We start from the raw sequence: 21,870 nt of genomic DNA, 5'->3' as shown, positions 1-21,870 counted from the left end.
GACTGGTAGGCAAATTGAAGCGGGTCCAACAGTGGTTGGACCATAGGCCGGAGCTGCTCCAGGATGAGTCTCTCCAGAGTCTTCATGATGTGTGACATCAGTGCAACAGGCCTGTAATCCTTGAGGTCGCTGGGACGTGGTGTCTTTGGTACAGGAACAAGGCATGATGTCTTCCACAGCATGGGGACCTTCTGAAGACTGAGACTCATGTTGAAGACATAATGAAAAACTCCACATAGCTGGGGGGCACAGGTCTTCAGGGCCCTTGGGCTCATGCCAGCCGGGCCTGCCAACTTGCCTGCATGGAGTCTATTCAGCTGTCTTCTCACCTGGTCAGCAGTGAAGCGCAGTGTGGAGGTGTCAGGTAGGGAAGGGGTGTATGTGCTTCTCTGTTGAGTGACATACAATGACATAGTCTCTTAAAATACTGAGAAACTGTTATGATGCTGTAGCACACTAAACTGGATCCAAAGAACACTGAAACAAAGTGGCAGTTCAACAGTTTACCCCACAGGAAATGGATATGGATCAGAGTCTGTGAGTAGGGAGGCAGGCAGGTAGGGAAGGGGGATAAGAGAGGGTCCCTGCCTCATCTTAACAGAAACTTTCTCAAAATAAGGTAAGAAAATGTGACAGAGCTTCTGTAACTACTAACAAAATGAAGATGTACAGACTGACGGAACTCCCTGATGGTACCTATACAGCCCAGAGGGTGAGAAGGAGTTCTTGAGGTAATGGGATGAGGACAGCTACTGGTTGATGAGTTAAACATGAAGCCCTTAACATAAAAAACATACTGTTCATGTTTATTATGCATTAAATGTAATTCCAGTTTAATTAAAAAAAATATTTTATTCATCATTTTGGGGAGAACACTTTATGGGTGGGGCATTGGAGGGATTGTGACTGACTGTGGCCCTGTTTCATCCTGAATCAACCACCAAATGATTCCCATCTGAGATCACATAATTAAAAAACATAACATCATTTAGAGTTCGTTCTTCAGGACTCGTTGGGTCTGTTGGTGCACGGGATGTGACCCTGCTCTGAGTGAGAGGCTGGAACATGTTCACACATCCCGATGTATTACGTCTTCACCCCCTGAGGGTGTCTGGGAGAAACAACGCCACCTTGTGGTAAATTCAGCTTCTCCATATCAAATGCAGGACCTGGTTCGGAATTCCGTAGTTTGTGATCAGGGAAGGGCGTCCCAGCAGCAGCTTCGTTCCATCTCCACAGCGTCGCTGCCTCGCACTGCTGGAGTGTTCCCCCCTGAACTGCACTGCTGCCCGCAACACGGAGGAAACCAGGAGCGTCCGCTGCTTCTCCGCCGCCGGCTGAAGTGAGCCTGCACCCCACATCCCCTCCCATTCCTCCGGTCCTCCTCGGAGCAGAATGCGTTGATCTCCGCTCTGTCTGTGGCAGGATGATTTCTGTCGTCTCCACGGTGGAGAGCGTTCCCAGAGGTACGGGCACCCCGGCGCCGAGCCTTTACCAGCGGATCAGGAAGGTCTTAACCAGGTAAAAATAAGGATGAGCATCCCTTTACATTCACTCCACGCTCAGTGAGAACGGCAGCAGCAGCAGCTCGTCACTGCGGGCTCAGGCATCGTTTTCCTTTTGTTTCATACACAACCTGTAACATCAGACCCGTCATGTTCAGTCTGCTGCTGCTGCAGGAAGCAACAGATGTTAAACAAAAGCACAGCGTTTTCGTTTGCATGATCATCACATGTCATGTGTGTTTGGTTTGTGTTCAAGCGTTTGAGTGGAGGGGGGTGGGGGTGGGAGGCATTCCTGCATCCTGTGGTACCAGAGCAGCGCCTGGCTGGACACGGTGCTGGCACAGGAGGAGGTTGCCATGGTGGGTTTGTTAGCCCGCTCTGAGCCTGTGCTGCACAATGGCTGCTGTCCTGTCCCTGTCACTGCTGCCTCATCCGTCCCTGAACACCTGCCTCACTCTCACTATTTCATGCAAACTCCCTTTTGTATTTGCAGTGTGCTCAGACACATACTCTTAGATGACTAGTAACACTCACACACTCAGTCCCCTTCCCTTTCCTGCCATCTGCTCTTCTTTCATCCCTGGCATTTCTTGCCTTTCTTGTTTATCCTGGGGCTGTTGGACTTGAAATTGAGACCAACATATCAGCCCCATTGTCAGCACGCGCATGTGAGCGTGTGTGTGTGTGTGTCTGTGTTTGTGCATTGTGGTGTTATTGCTGCTGCCACAGACACAGAAGGATGCTATTTTTAATGAAACCTCTATTAAAGAAGACAGACAGAACAAAACAGGCAAACATGCCAGCAGAGATGGCCACATGTCAGGTATGAGAACAGGAAATGTAGCTGTAACCAAGAGATCTACAGAGATTGCGAGATTTGACATTTGAAAAAAAACAACAACACATGCACAACTGTCCAGCTGCAAATATCCAATCAGAATCCAGCTTGTTGATCCTGTGTCTCTGTCAATCACAAACTCGAAATAATCTACATCCCCTGATCTGACAATTGACATGTGTTGTGTGTACTCCACTGGCCTCCACAGGGCACTGGATCTCAGTTACATTAGGGACCTTTAGGCTGAGGTGGGACGGGATATTCCAAATCTGCAGACAGTCTATGGGAGTGATTTACACATAGACAACACATATCTGAGCAGTGGTTCCAGCAGGTAGTTGAATTATTCTCAAGGACTCAGGCTTTACTGGAGCAGAGGGGGCGTCTGTAGTCAAACATGTCTTCAGCATTTCTGTACTGGTACTGCTCATTAGCCTTCCGCTGAAACATACTGTATATATCCATGATAAGCTAATATCAGCCATGCTGATGTACAGTGTCAGTCAGGTTCCATTGGATAATCCAGGATTTTAATGCTCAGCTACACCATTGCTTTCACCTTTACATCAACCACTCCTTTGCGAGTAGAATCCACCAGTGTGTAACTGGTGTGTTTCCACTGCCCCCAAGTGGTCAAAAAAAATCTGTTAACGCAGGATGAAGTGTGATTTCACGCCTGGCATGATGGACAGAAACATATGTAACACACTGAGTGCTGCTGATGGAATACTGGATAATACTGAGACCCTGTTACTGCCTTATGATCATGATGTAAAACCATCATTTTTAAATTAAACTCTGATAAGCCTTTGTCCATGTCTCCTGTCCTTTGCAGGGACCTGCTGGTGACCCTGGCCCTGGGCCAGGTCTTGTCTTTGTTAATCTGTGCTATCGGTCTGACCAGCAAGTACCTGGCTGATGACTTCCATGCTAACACACCGGTGTTCCAGAGCTTTCTCAACTACATCCTGCTGTTTCTGGTCTACACCACCACACTGGCAGTCAGACAAGGTACAGACACAAACTGAAGAATGTTCTGAGGTGAATGCATTATTAAAAAGCCCCTCCAAAATAATTGCTGTTTGCTAACAAATTTCATTCCTCCCTGTCAAATGTTATGCATGTTAAAACAAGACAATTTTAAAGTAATAGACGTTAATTGTTATGTCAGTCCGTTTTATTTGTATAGAACAGAATCCTAACAGAAGTTATCTCAGGGCACTTTTCGTATAGAGCAGGTTCAGACCGTACTCTTTATAATATTATCTACAGAGACACAACATTCACCCATGAGCAGCACTTGGTGACAGTGGAGAGAAAAAACTCCCTTTAACAGGTAGAAACCTTGAACAGAACCTGATTCATGGTGGACGACTGTCTGCCATATCACAGGGCAGGTTCCATATAATGATGATAGCAAGTCTAAGAATAACAAGATAGTAGTAGGATTAGTAACAGGACTAATAACAATACAAACAATAACAATAATAGAACTAATTACAATAAGATTAATGAGACTAAAAACGGGGGCAGTAGGTGGCCCACAGATCCAAATCCAGACTCTACAGCTCTGGAGGCAGATGAACCTGCAGAGAGCGACAGAAGAAGAGCAGAGAGAGATGAGGAAAAACCAAAATACAGGAAAGAGAAGAAGCTGAGTTAGTAACATGTATTAATGGCATTTGAATAATAACAGATGGCGAGGGAGAGGAGAAGAAAGGAGCTTGGTGCATCCGGCAGTCTAAGCCTATAACAGCATAACTAGAGGATGGTTCAAGGAAAGACTGCGGCAGAACTAACTATATACTTTATCAAAGAGGAAAGTTTTTTGCCTCCTCTTAAACATGGAGACTCCACTCTGGGTCTGCCTCCCAGACCCAGAGTGGAAGATGGTTCCACCGTAGAGGAGCCTGATAACTTGAAGGCTCTGCCTCCTGTTCTACTTTTGGAGACTATAGGAACCATAGGTAAGCCTGCTTTCTGGAAGCACAGTGTTCTAGTAGGATAATAGGATACTATGAGCTTATTAATATATGACAGAGCCTGACCAGTGAGGGATTTGCAGGTGAGGAGCAGGATTTTCTCTTCACAAATCTGAAGATGCAAATTGTAGCATTTCATTTGTGTAATAAATATTACTGTATAATACATTGTATCCTCCATGTGCTCAACAGGTGGAGAAGCTTTAACCATTCCACCAGCTGTAGGAAACACTGTAGAGAGTGATGCACACAGATGCAGCAGTTCTACATGTGTGAATGATCTATGGCATTAGTGCAGTATTGACAGCGTATACAGTATTGACTCTTTTTAATACAATGCAGAATCAGGTTGTGCAAGTTAAAGGTTAATCATGAAACATGATCAATGTGGTCCATACAACACTTCATGTGAGCTGAATGTTGAACGGACTGACTCAACCACAGGTTGAGCATGGAGTCAAGTAGGTGAGGATTACAGGTGGACTTTACACACTGTAAAGGCAGAAGGTTCAGAGGAGAGCAGTGTACACAGTGTGTGTCCACTCTGTTGTGTTGATGTGTTTTGTGTATAACACACTGTTGCTTCACTATTTTCATTGTCTTCCTTGTGTGTCAAACCAGGGGAAGGGAACTTGCTGGCCATTCTGAAGCAGCGCTGGTGGAAATACATGATTCTGGGTCTGATAGACATTGAGGCCAACTATCTGGTCCTGAAGGCCTACCAGTACACTACACTCTCCAGTGTGCAGGTTAGTACTGTATGTGTGAAACAGTGGCTCTGCGGGAGTTTTGTCTGACCAGCCAGCCCACTGCTGGACACAAAGTGATAAACCCCATGCAGGTGGAAGAAACAACTAGAAATAAGTGAAGCATAAATAAAAGTATTCATCACATGTTTGTTCTCTGTGTCCCTGCCGTCCCTCTCAGCTGTTAGACTGTTTTGTCATCCCAGTGGTCCTGCTGCTGTCCTGGTTCTTTCTCTTGGTGAGGTACAAGGCTGCCCACTTCATCGGGGCAGGACTGTGTCTGCTGGGTATCGGCTGCATGGTGGGAGCTGACATCCTACTTGGTCGGCAGCAAGGCCTCGGTGAGTACCCCACCCCACCGCCCTCCACAAACACAGCACCACAAATGTACATGTGACTGCAGTCAGCTCATCTAGGCCCAGAGGTACAGATAGTTTTCAGTCTGACTTTGACAAACAAAGCTTCCCTGACCGTAACATGGGGCACTCACATGTGCAAACACATGTTGAAGCTGATGGAGTAAGTCTCTTGCTCATTTGCTCAAAGCAGCCTTGCTCATGTTTCTTTCCTTCCCCTGTTTCCTTCCCTTTCTTGTTCTCCCTCATCTGTCCAGGAGAGCAGAAGCTATTTGGGGACCTTTTGGTTCTGGGAGGAGCAACACTGTATGGGATCTCCAACGTCTGTGAAGAGTTCATTGTGAAGAACCTGAGCCGTGTGGAGTTCCTCGGCATGATGGGACTCTTTGGATCTTTCTTCAGTGGCATCCAGCTGTAAGTTTGGGGGGTCTCTCCATTTTTTAACACACCGTTGTTGTCTGACATATTCATGTCTGTCTCTTTGAATTCTCTCCCTCCATAGTAGGAACAGGTACCCCATATGGAGCAGATGATCTGATTTTGATTTTGATTTTGGCTTTTGCCTTGCTGCATAAATTTGCTTACTAAATTAGATAAAACCGACTTTTAAAACTTGTGTTAGCATTCTCAATGACAAAATAGGATCTTCCGTTGTCAATGAGATCATGGCGGGATCTAAGACAATATAAGTGCCTCTTGCTGTAGTTTGAAGAAGTTTGAAGTTAAAATTAATGGATTGATGTACAGTGTAAAGGCAACATGGAACAAGACTCTTCTGTTGCAGGGCCATCATGGAACACAAGGAGCTGCTGAAGGTATCCTGGGACTGGCAGATAGGTGAGAATGCACAAACCCCAAAACATCACCTCTGGGTAATTAAAAAGTGGTGTAAATGTGATGTGAAAGAATTTGCTGGCTCTGTGTGTTGCAGGTCTCCTCTATGTTGGTTTCAGTGCCTTCATGTTTGGCCTGTACAGCTTCATGCCGGTGGTGATGAAGAGGACGAGTGCCACCTCAGTCAATCTCTCTCTGCTCACAGCTGACTTGTACAGCCTCTTCTGTGGCCTCTTCCTCTTTCACTACAAGGTAGTATCAAACTGCTAGGACACACTGATTCGGTAATGGTGCAGGTTCAAAAATGTGCTAGGCATCTAGTCTAACACCTGGATCCCTGATGGTAATGTAGGCATCAAGTTTTGACAAGGAAGAAGGATGTGTGGAATAAAGAAAGACTGTCTGTGGTTCTATTGCATCAGTTTTGATCATTTTTTAAAAAACTGTCCAGGACTCTTGGGGGGGACTCTTCCCTGGGGGACTGTGAGATCACCACTAATCATGGCAAACACCATGCCATAGATCATTACACACCAATATATGTTTAGAGGAGAAGATTAGAACCATCATGGATCAGCAGCGTAGACTTAAAGTCTGTCTGTCTCTGTGTTGCAGTTCTGTGTCCTCTACCTGTTATCATTCTTCATCATTATATTGGGCCTGGTCCTTTACTCCTCCTCTTCTACCTACGTGGCCCAGGATCCGCGAGTCTACAAGCAGTTCAGGAACACAGGCAGCCAGCCAGCCACCGACCCGCCCCCGCTTAGTCCTGGAGTCCAGGAGCCGTCCGTCACCTACACCATCCTGGGCCCTGAGCCTAGGGACGAGCTTCCTGTACGTGTAGCCTAAGATGATCTGGGAGGGTTTAGTCTGTCGGCCTGGTGGGTCAGTGTGTCAGCTGAAGCCACCAGATTCTGCCCACAGTTATTCAGAGAAATAGTGCTGACTGTACCCAGTCTGCTGAGCAGGGCAGCTGGGTGATCATCCAGGTAGGTCCAGGTTTTTATTTTTAATGGCCTGTATTGAGGGACAGAGTCTCAACCTGCTCAGTGACCAAGTTAAGACAAATTCATGTACCCAAATATGTACCTGATAAATGAATGAGCAGAATGTCATTAAATCAACTAGCAAAGCAAGTGAAAATGTTGAGTTCACTGTGATCAAAGACTGTGAGTAGACAGTAGTGACTGTAAATGATCCTTCATGTAAATAGATGGTATTGTTCTTTTATGTAATCTCCTGCTTTCTTTTTATATCTGTCAAGAATGTGCTTAATACCTGTGGATATGCTAAAACTAAAACTGTATTTATTTCATTTCTGTATTCATTCCATTTCTTATCTGATTAAAATCTACAGTGTAATAAACAGACTGGGGTCAATTAAAGGGGTAATGTGTAAGAACTGCTCAACTGTTGAATTCCTGTTCCAGACAATAAAATCCATAAAGATTTTACCAGCCCTGTCAGTCTCTTTACCGGCCCTATCTGTGGACCAGACATTTGGGGCCGCATGAGACCATGCTGTGTGTGTGTGTTCTGGGACTGGGTTTCCCAAACAGTCAAGTTTCAACCCTCACCTCATGCTGAGCTAAAGTTAGCTTGAATAAATCCCACCTCAGCACAGAGCAGTTGTTAACATATTGTCAAACCAATACAAATTGTGGGAATAATGTTTTCCTCAGGACTTTTCCCTATAGTCTGATTATGTAACTGGTCAGTTGACAATGACAATCTGTCTCCCAGACTGCCCAGTCAGAGACAATGGGAAGATGTGGTGGTGGCAGGAGTAGAGGATGAGCCACCAGAGGTGGAGGAAGGTGATGGAGAGGGAGAACAGCTGGAGCAGCAGCATCAGTAGCTAAGCTAGGAAGAATGCCCCTGAGAGGGACTGCTAAAAGGACTGCTAAAACACAGGTTTATAGTGTTTATAGACTAGTACAATTACTACTTTGTCATCCTATCGTGGTGGACAGATGACAGACTGGATGATTCAGTGACTCACTGTTGTCTCTTGAGTTTTAAAATACATATTGCCTGTATAAGTGACAGAAGTGGTGAAAAACCACATAAACCACTACTTGATCTCAGCCTTTCTACAATCCTGGCTACTGTGCTGTATTAGTTCTTCCTGAATGTATTAGTCCAGTGTTTGTTTACTTAGAGACAGGTTTGATGGATTTGATCACACAGCTTTACTTACTACATGCCAGGGCCATTAATCCCTCCACTAGACAAAACTGTTTTTATTCACACAGGCACAAAACCAGACTGCTGTGAGCACTTCAGGAAAGCTTTGACAGATTTGATTGCAGACAATGAGGCTACAGCTGATGATTCTTGTGTGCAATCAAGGGATTCATAAGAAAAAACAAAAAAATACTGACTTAATAAATTTTTCTAATTTCTGTGTTCTGTTCTTCATCTTCAACCTCTTATCTGCTTGCGGGGGCAGCAGTCTAAGCAGGGACGTACAGACTTCCCTCTCCCTGGACACTTCCTCTAGCTCTTCTGGGGCAATCCTGAGGCGTTCCCAGGCCAGCTGAGGGACATAGTCCCTCCAGCGTCTCCTAGGTCTTCCCTGGGGACTCCTCCCGGTGGGACATGCCCGGAACACCTCCCCAGGGAGGTGTCCGGGGGCATCCGAAACAGATGCCCGAGCCACCTCTGCTAGCTCCTCTGGAAGTGAAGGAGCAGCGGCTGTACTCTGAGCTTGAACGCCTTCTCCAGGTCCACAAAACACGTGTGGACTGGTTGGGCAAACTCCCATGAACCCTTGAGAACCCTATAGAGGGTATAGAGCTGGTCCTGGTCTAGTGTTCCACGACCAGGACGAAAACCACATTGTTCCTCCTGAATCCAATGTTTGACTATCGAATCCTCCTCTCCAGCACTCTGGTGTAGACTTTTCCAGTCCCCCTTCTTAAAAAGAGAGACCACCACCCCTCTCTGCCACTCCAGAGGTACTGTCCCCAACCGCCACACGATGTTGCAGAGGCCTGTCAACCAAGACAGCCCTGCAACATCCAGAGACTTGAGGGACTCAGGACAGATCTCATCCACCCCCAGCGCCTTGCCACCAAGGAGCTTTTTAACTACCCACTTTAACTAACCCACTTCACCTTGGGTGATGGATGAGTCCACATCTGAGTCTTCAGCCTCTGTTTCCTCAATGGAAGGCGTGTCAGTGGGATTGAGGAGATCCTCAAAGTATTCTTTCCACTGTCCAATAATGTCCTCAGTCAAGGTCAACAGCTCCCCACCTCCACTGTAAACAGTGTTGGTAGAGCACTGCTTCCCCCTCCTGAGGCACCGAATGGTTTGCCAGGATCTCTTTGAGGCTGACTGATAGTCCTCCTCCATGGCCTCACCGAACTCCTCCCAGATCCGGTACCTTTCACCCTCTCGCACAAGCTCAGGCTGCTTCCCCCCCAGCAAGGTGATGTTCCATGTCCCAAGAGCCAGTTTCCATGTCCAGAGGTTGGGTCGTTGAGGCCCTCCTGCGGGTGGTGGGTCCACAGGAGGACAGCCCCACGTCGCTCCTTTGGGCTCCACCATAGGGAGAGGCCCGGCCACCAGGCGCTTGCATGCTTGCCCCAACCCCAGGCCTAGCTCCAGGGTGGGGCCCTGGCTACGCCATACTGGGCAACATAACTGGCCTGGTTCCATTTCTAATCATAGGAGGCTTGTGAACCGCTCTTAGTCTGGTCCATTCCCCAGGACATCTACCAGGGCATTTAGCCACCAGAATAAGGTGGCGGATCACTTGTCAATCAACAGAAGTTAGTTCTTCAGTTATTTAAATGCAGCATTATTTGTAATCATGCAAAAATTAATTAACGTAGAAGTTAAAGTTTTAGCACATGCTCTGGTGTTGGCTGCTCCATATAATTTTTGCTGTAAAGGATGTTACCTTATGTTAAGTCTCAACACAGAAGAGACCTCTGATAGGATAATGGAAGCGATGGGGGACAGGGAAAGAGAACTGTGGATTTTGTGTCCCATCAGTCACATTGGAAACAGATTAGAAAGAGATGTCTTCACAGCCGGGCACCTGACTATTGTTGCAAAGGATCAATTGTGAATACATCCTTTAATTTGGAGCTCTCTGTATCCAGGATGCATGGTGCTAAAACTGAGACCATTCTAACCTGCCACTCCAATTTACTTCAAGTTGAAAAATCAAAGAATCGAGTGTTTGACTCAGCTCTACTATTATTATACAACTTGCTGTTGTTTGATGTATAATGTGATCTTGATGTCAGTGAGATCCTAGCTGGGTTTTGATCTATGGGGTGTTCACCATGCGGCTTTTATTATTTTGGCATCTTTTTGTTTCTGTATGTGTATGTTTCCTTTTTCTATGTATATGTAGAAAAAAATAAAATTATGAATTTGAAAGGTAGCTTTTCAGTTGTAAGAAAAAGTTGTAAGAAAAACTTCAAAGCAACACATTCATTGGATTTTGACCTCTAAGGGACAGGAAGTCATCAAGACAAGCTAACAGGTATGCAGCCGCCTCATATCATAAAGATGGCAAACAAAATTTCTGCTAACTTACAAATCCAGAACTGTGAACTATTCTACTCTGAGTGGAAGAAGGCGAACCACCACAGGCATCGGATCAGAGAAGAGATTTAAATTATAGTTCAGTGGATTTATAGATTAAATGCCACCAGTCAGCATACACACTTATAGCATGTGATTCTAAAGGAAAAAGGGAAAACATAAAATAATACATTTACATTGTGTACTATGGTAACAACAAGCACACCTCATGGGTTCCTCCTTTACTGTTCCTCCCACTAAAGTAAACTCAAACCAAACAATGTGATATGTTATATCCAAACAGTATATAATTACAGTTGTTCCTAAACTTTTCTTTCACAGAAATAAGAACTACAACCGACTATAACCTAACCAAACTCACAGCAAGAGAGAAGACCTATCAAAAGAAGCATGAAGATTATATTTCACAGCAAAGAAAAAGGAGCAGATATTAATGACTGAGCAGAATACTGACAACACTCAAACCAAACAACAACTTTGCTCTATAAACAAAATGGTCGCCTCTCAGATGCACATAGGCAACGCAAAACTGCAGCCTTAATAACTTTTCTCTGAGACTATGCTTCCCACTCCTTCCCTCTGGCTTCACTGTGCAGGTTATTGAGAGTAGGAGGACCAATCAATCCATCTGACCCCTCAGATAATAGCTTTATATTATAGCACAGTCATTGTTTATTCTGTTGTTCGCACACGCACAGTAACCAAGAGAGCAATTAAAAGCTTTATCATACATGTTTCAGAATACACTGGGGTTTTAAAGGCTGAAACCAATTTCCCAATGGGAAAGTATTTTTATTTATAAGAAACACATTATCACATCAAGTCATTTACTGTATGACAATGTAATATTCAAACAAAATTAACTATTTTTTTAAAAATCATTTTTCTCTAAAAGTGGTTGGTTTTAAAAACACAGATAAAATAGTTCTTGTCCCCTGTGTGTGTGTGTGTGTGGCGATCCATTCCCTCTTTCTGCCAAATCACCTGTGCAGCCCTTACCCATCCACTCACAGCTCGTGTTATACACACCCCGGCTCCACAGTCCAGTCTTTGCCAGATCGTTCAGTTCGCCAACCTAAAATTGTAGTCTGTATCTGTTGTGTGTTTGCCGAAACCTTGTTCAGCTTGTTAACCCTGGCTGTGTTAGAATTAGAATTAGACAAAGAATTAGAATTAGACAAACAACCAAGAATACAAAGCACAAATGTTTTAAATAGCTCAGCAGTAGTCCCCCTTTACAGAACCCATCTGCTGTTAAGTAAAACCCTCTCTGATACCATATCAAACCCTCTTCTTTCCACCAGTGTGAACCTGGTGCTAGTGTTACACTGGCTCTGCTTTTTAAAAATGGCGGTCACAAAAATGTAGTTGGTCTTAAATTGCGAAAGTCTTGTCCCCCTGCCTCTGACGTAAGCAGTTGGGTCTAGACCAGCAGAGAGTTGGTGCCACTCTGGAATGAGTTTTCCAGGCTGCGAGCCAGTCCTTTGGCTGTCAAAATACAAAGAACTGGTTTGACATTAGGCACCGGCTCCTATGGCCCTCAAACATCTGGTTGAGAAGGGGTATCAGAGGCAACCCACCTGACAGGTATCTAATCACAGATCCCTACAGAGCAGTTATAGAAAGCACTTTTCCCCCTTCCTTTCTTGAGTGTGTGTTACCTAGGTCTGGGGTTGCAATAGGTGTGTCAGGTGGCATCTGGGGTTGTGCATGGTTTACTGTTTACATGTGTTTACACTTTTTCCTGCCCTGTCCTCCATCAGTGTGTATAATGTAGGACCTGGGTGTTGCACGTTGGATCATTAAATAACACACAACCCAAGTCCCTGGTGTCCAGTCAACGCGTCAGAGGGTTTAGGTTTTCTTCTCTTAAGCATGATCATTCAGAGAAGCTGTCACCGTATATGAGGGCTGAGGCCACGATGAGACCGCTGTCCTACAGAGGGCAGCACAACGCCGATGTGCATCTGAACGACCGAACACTGTGTCAGAGGAAGAAAAGAAGAAGGGGGAGAGGGAGGGTGGAGCCAAAGCATCCATCTTCTGGGAAAGCAGCAACCTCAGATCTAACGGTAGACGAGAGGATAAACACCATCCGTCATGGGTTCTGTCCTGGGACTGTGTTCCATGGCGAGCTGGGTGAGTACACCTCCTCCGTGCCGACGGTGACAGCAGCTGGCGTTGTGTGTCTGTTGTGTGGCTCTCAGCTGGGTCATCTTTTCATTTTCTGCCATGACTGCGCAGTAACACGGAATCAGGCCTCGGTGGCGGCGGACAGTAAACACAACGTAACGTCAGGCGATTAGCCTCCACTCAGTGTTCAGCTTTAGCCCCCAGCACAAAGGCAGCAGGGAAAACACAGATATGGAGAAGAACCTAGCCGCGGGGCTACGTCCACGACGTCTGCCTTTGTTTGGGTCAGCCGGCGTAAACACTCCGGCTCGGTGAACTACCCTGTTTTTTATCATAAGGGAACACAGAACCGCTAAATGCGCAGCATTATATACTGTATCCGGTGGTTTTATGTGTGTGAATAGTGTCAACACGCGGCTGTGGGTGATGTCAACAAAGCAGTCGAGGTACAAGTTCGCTGTTGCGACACCGCAGCATGTACACAGAGTCGGGTATCAGCTGCGGTCAGCAGGCAAACATGAGCAGGGCGGGGCTTCGTCATCTCCCCCCATGTTTCCCTATCCGAGGCCCTTATTTATGATGTTTGTGTGCGCGCAAAGCGGGGCCTTGACAGACGCACGCAGGACTTCCCACGCATCAATTCTGAGCCTTGCTGTTGAGAGAGAGGGGAAGATTGGTGACGCCGTCGGACATGTGGTTTTTTTATCATCATACACATTTAGTTTCACTTTATATCAAACGATACTTATTGATCCACTTTATCATGAACAGTCAAAGCAGCGGTGCTGTACTTGCTGTAGTGAGCAGATTGTTCCAGAAGAATCTTTCAGATATATATATATAAAATATAGGCCAACTCACATCTCCAGTCAAATTCCATTTGTATGTTTTTGTTACCGAGGTCCGTAAATAACCCTTATTTAATGTGTGTGCAGATCCCGTGCCTGTGCGGCAGCGCCCCCTGCCTGCTGTGTCGATGCTGTCCCAGTGGGAATAACTCCACCGTGACTCGGCTCATCTATGCCTTCTTCCTTCTGCTGGGAGTGGGCATTGCCTGCATTATGCTGATGCCCGGCATGGAGGGTCAGCTGAAGAAGGTACGCAGGGTTCTTCACAGGGAATATATATACCACAACACAGGAGAGAACCACATGTAGACCACACAGTCTGGACTTCTGCTCAGAGTTCCCACATTATTGATACTACTATTAGATCCACCAGTGCTGGAACCCTGTCCCGTTTGCTTTTTTTAATTGTCCAATGTGGAGGTATGCAGTTACTTTTATTTTGAAGAAGAAGACACGTCTGTTCCTGCTTGTACATTTTTCTCTTTTTGCCATTTTTTTAACCTAAAGATACATTACTTAAGAGATGATGGACAGATAACTTGCTCTGTCTCCCCAGCATGATGTAAAATGTAAAAGGCCAAGCTGACTGAAACAGTGGGGAGTAAAAGCTGCTTCAGATAGTACATGTTAAGGTTTTATCTGTTTGACTGCCAGATGGCCTTAGTGCACCTACTTAAAGATTATTTTGGGATACTCTTGGTAATGGTGTTTGGCTAATGAGACCAGCCTACTGTATCGTAACAGCTTTATAAATATCACAACATTAACACCCCCCCCCTTCTGACAAAACAGCTCCAAACCATGGAGGGTTAAGGTGTTCTTTGGTAACAAGCACAAAGATGTCAGGCTGTTTTTCCAGCACATTCTACAGATGCTTGATCAGATTGAGATCCCCGCAGTTTGCGGGCCAGTTATCAGAGTTAAATCTACAGCATCTCTTGTGTGTTATGTGCCGGATGTGATCTTTCTTTCTTCTGTAGATTCCGGGTTTCTGTGAAGGAGGGATTGGTTCATCTGTTCCTGGTGTGGAGGGACATGTGAACTGCGATGTGCTGGTTGGCTACAAGGCCGTTTACCGTGTTTGCTTTGGCATGGCCATGTTCTTCCTCCTCTTCTCTCTTCTCATGATCAAAGTCAAGAGCAGCCAAGACCCCCGAGCTGCTCTGCACAACGGGTGAGTCAGCCTCCATCCATCCACCTACGTCAGGGGTGTCCAAACTGTTCCACAAAGGGCCGTGTGGCTGCAGGTTTTTGTTCCAACCAATGAAGAGCACACAGTTTGACCAATCAACTGTTGAAGACTGAGATCGATTGATTAAATGAGTCAAGCCTGGTGTGCTGGTGCTTGGTTGGAACAAAAACCTGCAGCCACACGGCCCTTTGTAGAACAGTTTGGACACCCCTGACCTACGTCCTCCCCTGTCTGCTAAAATCAAACTGTGCTGACACGTTACAGGACTTTGTTTATCTGAGGTTTGGCCTCATGCTTTAAAAGTGCCTAGTTTTAACATTTACAGGAGAGAGGGTGGGCTCAAAGGGAGAAGGAGTCACCAACATTGTCCTGTTTTTATTGTGATTTATCATCCTCCCTCTTCGAGTTGTAGTTTGTATGAGAAATTTATATTTATATTTAAATATATTTATATTTATATATTTATATTTATATTTAAATCATATAACTTTAACAAAGAGGAACTCCTTATGGGAGATTCTAATATGAACTGTGATCAGTTTAATATGCGAACTGGTCTCTCTGACCACAGTTTGACTCTGGAGGCCAGAAAACTCACCAAAAAACCATTGAGCCCCAAACAGGAAAACTTTAAATGTACTGTTCAGCAGATTGAATTCGATGATCTGCTGTTGGTAATAGATCATGGGGATGATTGTCAAATATAAAAAAAAAATCTGTATCAAAGATTTTAGCTGCCAATTTAGACACAAAAGTGGTAAAAACACGGTTACTTGGATAAATACGGATATTTCTGTTAAATAAATAAACAACTTGTGATTAATACTCTCAGATCATTTGCGTCTTTTTCAGGTTTTGGTTCTTTAAGTTTGCTGCAGCCACTGCCATCACCATCGGATCGTTTTTCATCTCAGAGGGTCCCTTCACTACGGGTAACTAGCCCTGTCCATTTTTGTCCTTTGCCTTTTAAATGACATTTAATGTAGCTGGCAACCTGTGGACAAATTGCTGCTGTTTACACGGTGCTGTCCAAAACCATGTGCCTCCAAGACGTTAGGTACAAAGAAGAAGAACCTTGAGTTTTTTGACATTACATTGTGCAATTTCCCCATTGTGGGACTATTAAAGGTTTATCTTATCTTATCTTATCTTAAGAAAGTTTGACTGGTTCTTAAAGAGTTTATTAGCTTCAGAGCGAGGAGAACTTTAAAGAAGCTTTCAGATGTTATAAAGGTAAATAAAGTGAAGTACTCCTCTCTCTCTTTCTCAGTGTGGTTCTATGTGGGCATGGCTGGAGCCTTCTGCTTCATCCTCATCCAGCTGGTCTTACTCATCGACTTCGCCCATTCCTGGAATGAGTCTTGGGTGGAGAAAATGGAGGAGGGCAACTCTCGCTGCTGGTATGCAGGTATGCTGACAGCGCTGTTATGAGGCTCAACATATGGATGGAGACTTGATTCACAGCAAGCTTCTACCTTTGTGTGTTATTTACAGCTGGTTTTTGGCTCTTTAATGTGATGTGGTGGGTTGAAGCAGCTTTCATGGAGAATGTAAATCCATGTTTACTATCAATTTACATCACTTATGGAAATAAAATCAAACAGTATTTCTTGAAGACATGTATTAGACAAGTAGAGACAGTCATGAAAGAGATTCATGGAAACAGAAAGTTTCATAGCTTTCAGGTAATGGGCGTCCAATAAACTGCCTGTTTAATATTGATATTGATGCATACAGCCTGTGAGCTGTTCCTGTTGTTTTGCAGAACACATATGTAATGAAGTTGTGCTATGTGTCCACAGCCCTGCTGTCAGTCACTGCACTGAACTACTTGTTGTCTCTGGTGTCTCTGGTCATGTTCTACGTTTACTACACCCACTCTGATGGCTGCACTGAGAACAAGGTCTTCATCAGCATCAACATGCTCCTCTGCGTTGCTGCCTCCATCATGTCCATCCTACCTCAGATCCAGGTTCACACCAGCCCTGTTTTTTTTCTTTACTACCATGTTTGAGCAGAATACCACAGAATGGATCACAGAGAGATGAAAAACATGGCCAATAAAGAAGTTTTACCGAATGTAACTCCAACAAATGTAAAAAACATTTGTTGGAGTTGTGGTTAGCAGGTCATACATAAGCTCAAAGATGTGATCTTAACTTATTTTCCTACTAATGCCTGCTGTTCTCTGGTTGAAGGAGTCCCAGCCGAGGTCTGGCCTGCTGCAGTCCTCCCTGGTCACCCTGTACACCATGTACCTGACCTGGTCTGCTATGACCAATGAGCCTGGTAAGATAATGTTCATACTGTGTTTAAATCATTTATCATCCCAGTTATAAAAGCTGTATTGTAACTGCCTGTGTTGTGTTCACCTTGAACTGCTTGCTCTTTGAGTTTTTTTTTTTTTTTTCCAACTAAGTTACCAGCAGAGATCTGGGCACTCTGGGCAACAGTCACTGTAAAAAAAAAGATGTTGCAGATGTTGGTGTGTAAATAGCCAGGAACAGTTATTGTTTTTTATTGCTTACAGAAAAAAAATATGAAGGCAAACTTTCCTGCCTCGAAAAAACCCAGATATGCACTGATTATGATGTATAAAGGGTGTCAGAGAAATCAGGTTACACAGGAAATCAGAGGAGCTGTCATTCACTGTAGTAACCTGGTTACTGTAAGCGTGTGGGTGTCAGTACTTGTAGATCTATCTTTGTGGGGACCAGTTTGATCATAAATGTTACAGAGTGAGGACATTTTGGTTGGTGCTCACACCATAAAATACCTGTTTGAGGGTTAAGAGTTGGTTTTAGGGTTCAGGTTCAAATCAGGTTTTTGGTTAAGGTTAGGCATTCAGTTCAGATAGTTAAGGCTAGGGTAAGGGACTAGGAAATTATGTCAGTGAGTGTCCTCACAAAGGTCGTAAGACGTGTGTGTGTGTAGTGAGAGGACAGACTCAGTGACTGTCAGAGCAGATGTGTCTGAATTTTAACATTAGTCAAATGTTCAGTGGTGGAAAACAACATGTTCAGATTTTGTATTATTTTCAGTTTAAGTCGGACTTTAATTGAAATGATTTAAAATAAGAGGATGTGTCCTTACATTGTGATCTTTAGATTTGTGTGAGGCACATTACAAAGACACATTTCTGTTGCTGTACTGTCACAGTGATATTTCAGTCTTCAGTCTTTGTCCATTAGAAACCTGGTTACCTGCAAACACAGACAAGAAATAGTCTTTTACAGGAGAACTCTGACTGAGGAAATCTGATTTCTCTAATTCACCACCCTGATTACTCTTATATATCACATTTAAGAAGTAACATTACAACAAAAAGCTGATGATAAGATGGTTACCTCCAGTGTCTGACAAGTGTTGTAACCAGAAGAGGGGAAAATAAGATGAAAGTTTGTTTCACTAAAGAAGATAAACATCACCTGTTGTGTTGGATTCGGAGAGCACACAAACAGTGACCCAACGTTGATCACGAGTGAAACCAGCACTAAGTTTGTTGTTCTTGTGTCTCACAGACCGGAAATGTAACCCGAGCCTTCTGGGTATTATTGGACTGAACAGCACCACTCCTGCAGGTCAGGACCATGTGGTTCAGTGGTGGGATGCCCAAGGGATTGTGGGACTGATCCTCTTCCTCATGTGTGTCCTCTACTCCAGGTGAGGAGGTCCTTTAATAATAATAATAATAATAATAATAATAAAGATAAATAATACATTAGTTCAGTTGTCAGTGTGTGAACAAACTCTTAGATGAGTCAGCAGCTGAAGTAAAGTGACTCTCTTTTCTTTTGTTTGTCGATCAGTATTCGTAACTCATCCAACGCCCAGGTGAACAAGCTCACCCTGACCAGCGACGAGTCGGCTCTCATCGAGGACGGACCTCAGAGCGACAGCTTTGAGGAGGGCGGCAGTGTTAGCAGAGCTGTGGACAATGAGAAGGACGGTGTCACCTACTCCTACTCTTTCTTCCACTTCATGCTGTTCCTGGCATCGCTCTACATCATGATGACGCTCACCAACTGGTACAGGTATGCTTCACACTGCAGGGGGGGAAATCTGGACAAATAAAACCAGAAGTGAAACAATTTCAGCTTCACGCTGCAACAAAAATAAGATGTGAAGAAAGTGAGGGGTGTGAATTCTTCCTGAATTCTCTGTATGCGATGTACTGTTCATTGTCTGACATTTACAGACAGTATGTGGACAAATTAGACTCTGTCCAATCCAGTGGCTCGGCTTTGCTAATTCTTTTTTTTTTTTTTTATTCCAAATTCCAAACTGTGGCCACCTATGTGCAGGAGGAACAAACAGGTGTGAGGTTCTTTCAGATGGCGCAGAGAAAAGAGAGTTGTTGGTGTTTTGGCTGAAACTGCATCATGAATTCTCCACTGAGTGCAGACACACACACACACAAAGCAAATGCATAACACCGGAAATGTATGAGTTCATGTAGAAGTGAGTGATTTTTCCAGTATCTGTTGTCCAAAGCTGCGTCAGAGCTCAGTGTCATTACACAAAGCCGCCCACTGTGTTAACCTACAGTAAATCACATGCACATCACCAGGCTGCTACAGAACAACCACACACACCTCCACACACACCAGACTGCTCTCTTATATCTTAGTGTTCTGCTCTGTTGGTGGGTGATGTTGCTCCTCTCCAGCTTTCTTTTTAGCAAAGTGGCATTTTGTGTTTTATTCTTGACACGTCACAGTGATGACGCAGTTGCGTCACATTATCAGGATGAGGATGATTATGATTTGAGATACAGAAGAAATAAAACTGAGCTGACGGATTGATGTCGTATAAATGGCTTCATCAGCCTTTTGGATTTCTTTCTATCATCATTGTAGAAGTGAAATAAAAACTCATCACCTCATACTTCACTGTGATTGGCTCAGCTGTTTCAGAACAATGAGACCAGTGATGTGATTGGCTGAGCGAGTATTTATTAATCACCACACCTCCTGATCTATATTGACCCTAACAGCCCTTTTTCACTTACATGAACCAAAACAACAGGTGGAGACATCAACACAGTGACCCACAACCTTCCGCTCTGTGCAGTTGTGCGTCGTCTTTCTGGTTTTCATTACAGTTGTGTTGTATCTCATAGTGTACAGAGTGTAAACCTGTCAGCTGATGTGTTTCTCCATCCTGTGTTCTCCCCGCAGCCCTGACTCCAACTATGAGGCCATGACCAGCAAGTGGCCATCGGTGTGGGTGAAGATCTCCTCCAGCTGGATCTGCATCGCCCTCTATGTGTGGACTCTGGTGGCTCCGCTGGTCCTGGTCAACAGGGACTTTGACTGAAGCACACAACACACTGTCCCCAACTGCTCATACACACATTCATGCTCTGCTTCATCTGTGTTTTGTTTCAGCAAAGTCAGTAAAACAGTTAGGTAGCTAACCGTGCATCAGTTACCACCAGAGAGGGCACGGCTGCACTCAGACTGGCTTGAACATACTATATATTCAGACTGTTCTAACCTTCAGTTAACCTTCTGTTAACCTGTGTGGTGGCTGTGACTCATCTGTTGCAGCTTCCTCTCTGCAGGAGCAATGACTAGAGAGCCAGCAGGGATGTTTAAACGTGTCCTGTCCCAGCCCTGACTGCAGCCCAGTCTAATCTGGTGGAATGTCATTGTGAATCCTCAGCAGCCTGCTGTAGTGCGCACCCCCCCCCCCCCCCCCCCTCCCCACCCTGTTTCCATTGTAAATATATCCTGTTATCCTTGTGAATGATTTTGTTTTTCTTTCTATAAAGACAGAGCTGCATGCTTTTCCTTGAAAAACTTGATGTGGCATTAGCTGTAGCTGTACATGAAGCTTTGACGAGGATGATGATGGCTTTGGTTGACCTTTGAACTCTGTAGTATTACATATGGAAACACTGTTCCATGTAAAATAAGGGGCAAAACTGCTTTGACTGTGCTGTTGTCAGATGGATCTGAGTTGTGTAAGAGCAAGGACTCCAGCTGTGACACCCAAAGGTGAAAGCAACATGCTGCAGTTCACTAACTAGTACCATCACCGGGCATGAGCAGTGCTGTGTAGCGTTGTGTGTGTGTGTGTGTGTGGTGTTGTAGTTGTCAAAGCTCTACCAGCTGTGTTCACTCTGCAGCTTGCACACTCCTCAGCTCATGCACAGCACAAGCTTTCCTGCTTTTGTTACTTTCTGATTTGCTTTGAATTTTTGACTTTAAATGTAAAAATTGAAACGGGATTGTTTGAAAGGTTGTAGATAAGTTATTTGGTAGTGTTTAGCATGTAGCTTCTCACAGGCTTAGCAGAGATTAATGTTATATATTAGTTCGATTGTCTCCCCTGTGCTTTTATCTGAACATGATTTTTCCCTTGACCAGTGAAAGTATGTTGTAACTCGTTTAATAAAAGTGAGGAAAAAGAAGGAAGGTGTTTCATTTCTTGCCTCTGTGGCCTTGTTGGGCCATGTAACCCTGAACTCCCACAAGGCAGCCATGCCCGGTAGGACTCCCTTCTTCAGAAGAAAAACCTAGAGTAAGAGAGCTTCATGATTACCTTTATTGCACATTAAAAACTAATTTCAACAATTGCATTTAACCATCAATATCACCAGAAAGCTGTATAAAACAATGTAAAGATTTGATGAATTAAATAACCGCTTAAAAAATATATAGCTGGATACAATAAGGCAGTGGAAATAGGAAGAACAGCATAAGCGAAAGCTGTGTGAATTTGCCACACAGTGAACATTCTGTTCAGAGAGGCCCTGTCAAATAACCTAATGATTGAACTGAGATCTGTATACTTTGTATATTTGGATCACATTCTTATCACATAATTCCTGTTTTTCCAATACTGAGTGCAAATATGAAAAAA

The 21,870-nt window shown here is 44.4% G+C and overlaps 2 protein-coding genes across 2 annotated transcripts; both read left to right on the top strand.

Annotated features, from left to right (window-relative positions):
- The first annotated feature begins 1,161 nt into the window (after window positions 1-1,161).
- slc35f1 (solute carrier family 35 member F1) lies at window positions 1,162-7,713 on the top strand. Its single transcript, XM_041064475.1, has 8 exons — window positions 1,162-1,521; window positions 3,179-3,354; window positions 4,947-5,074; window positions 5,253-5,412; window positions 5,685-5,841; window positions 6,212-6,264; window positions 6,359-6,513; window positions 6,877-7,713. Exons 1-8 carry the CDS (start codon window positions 1,427-1,429, stop codon window positions 7,108-7,110), a joined length of 1,158 nt encoding a protein of 385 aa, XP_040920409.1. The 5' UTR covers window positions 1,162-1,426; the 3' UTR covers window positions 7,111-7,713.
- A 5,121-nt stretch (window positions 7,714-12,834) lies between these two features.
- Window positions 12,835-21,418, top strand: serinc1 (serine incorporator 1). The gene is made up of 10 exons (XM_041064369.1): window positions 12,835-12,966; window positions 13,896-14,057; window positions 14,789-14,982; window positions 15,853-15,932; window positions 16,271-16,408; window positions 16,803-16,972; window positions 17,199-17,289; window positions 18,522-18,663; window positions 18,810-19,034; window positions 20,181-21,418. Exons 1-10 carry the CDS (start codon window positions 12,928-12,930, stop codon window positions 20,317-20,319), a joined length of 1,380 nt encoding a protein of 459 aa, XP_040920303.1. The 5' UTR covers window positions 12,835-12,927; the 3' UTR covers window positions 20,320-21,418.
- Window positions 21,419-21,870: the final 452 nt, after the last annotated feature.

The sequence above is a fragment of the Toxotes jaculatrix genome, chromosome 19 (genome assembly GCF_017976425.1).
Source record: "Toxotes jaculatrix isolate fToxJac2 chromosome 19, fToxJac2.pri, whole genome shotgun sequence".
In the NCBI taxonomy this organism is placed as follows: domain Eukaryota; kingdom Metazoa; phylum Chordata; class Actinopteri; family Toxotidae; genus Toxotes; species Toxotes jaculatrix.
The sequence above is the reverse complement of the archived record's forward strand: the minus strand, read 5'-3'. Positions and strand labels throughout refer to the sequence as shown.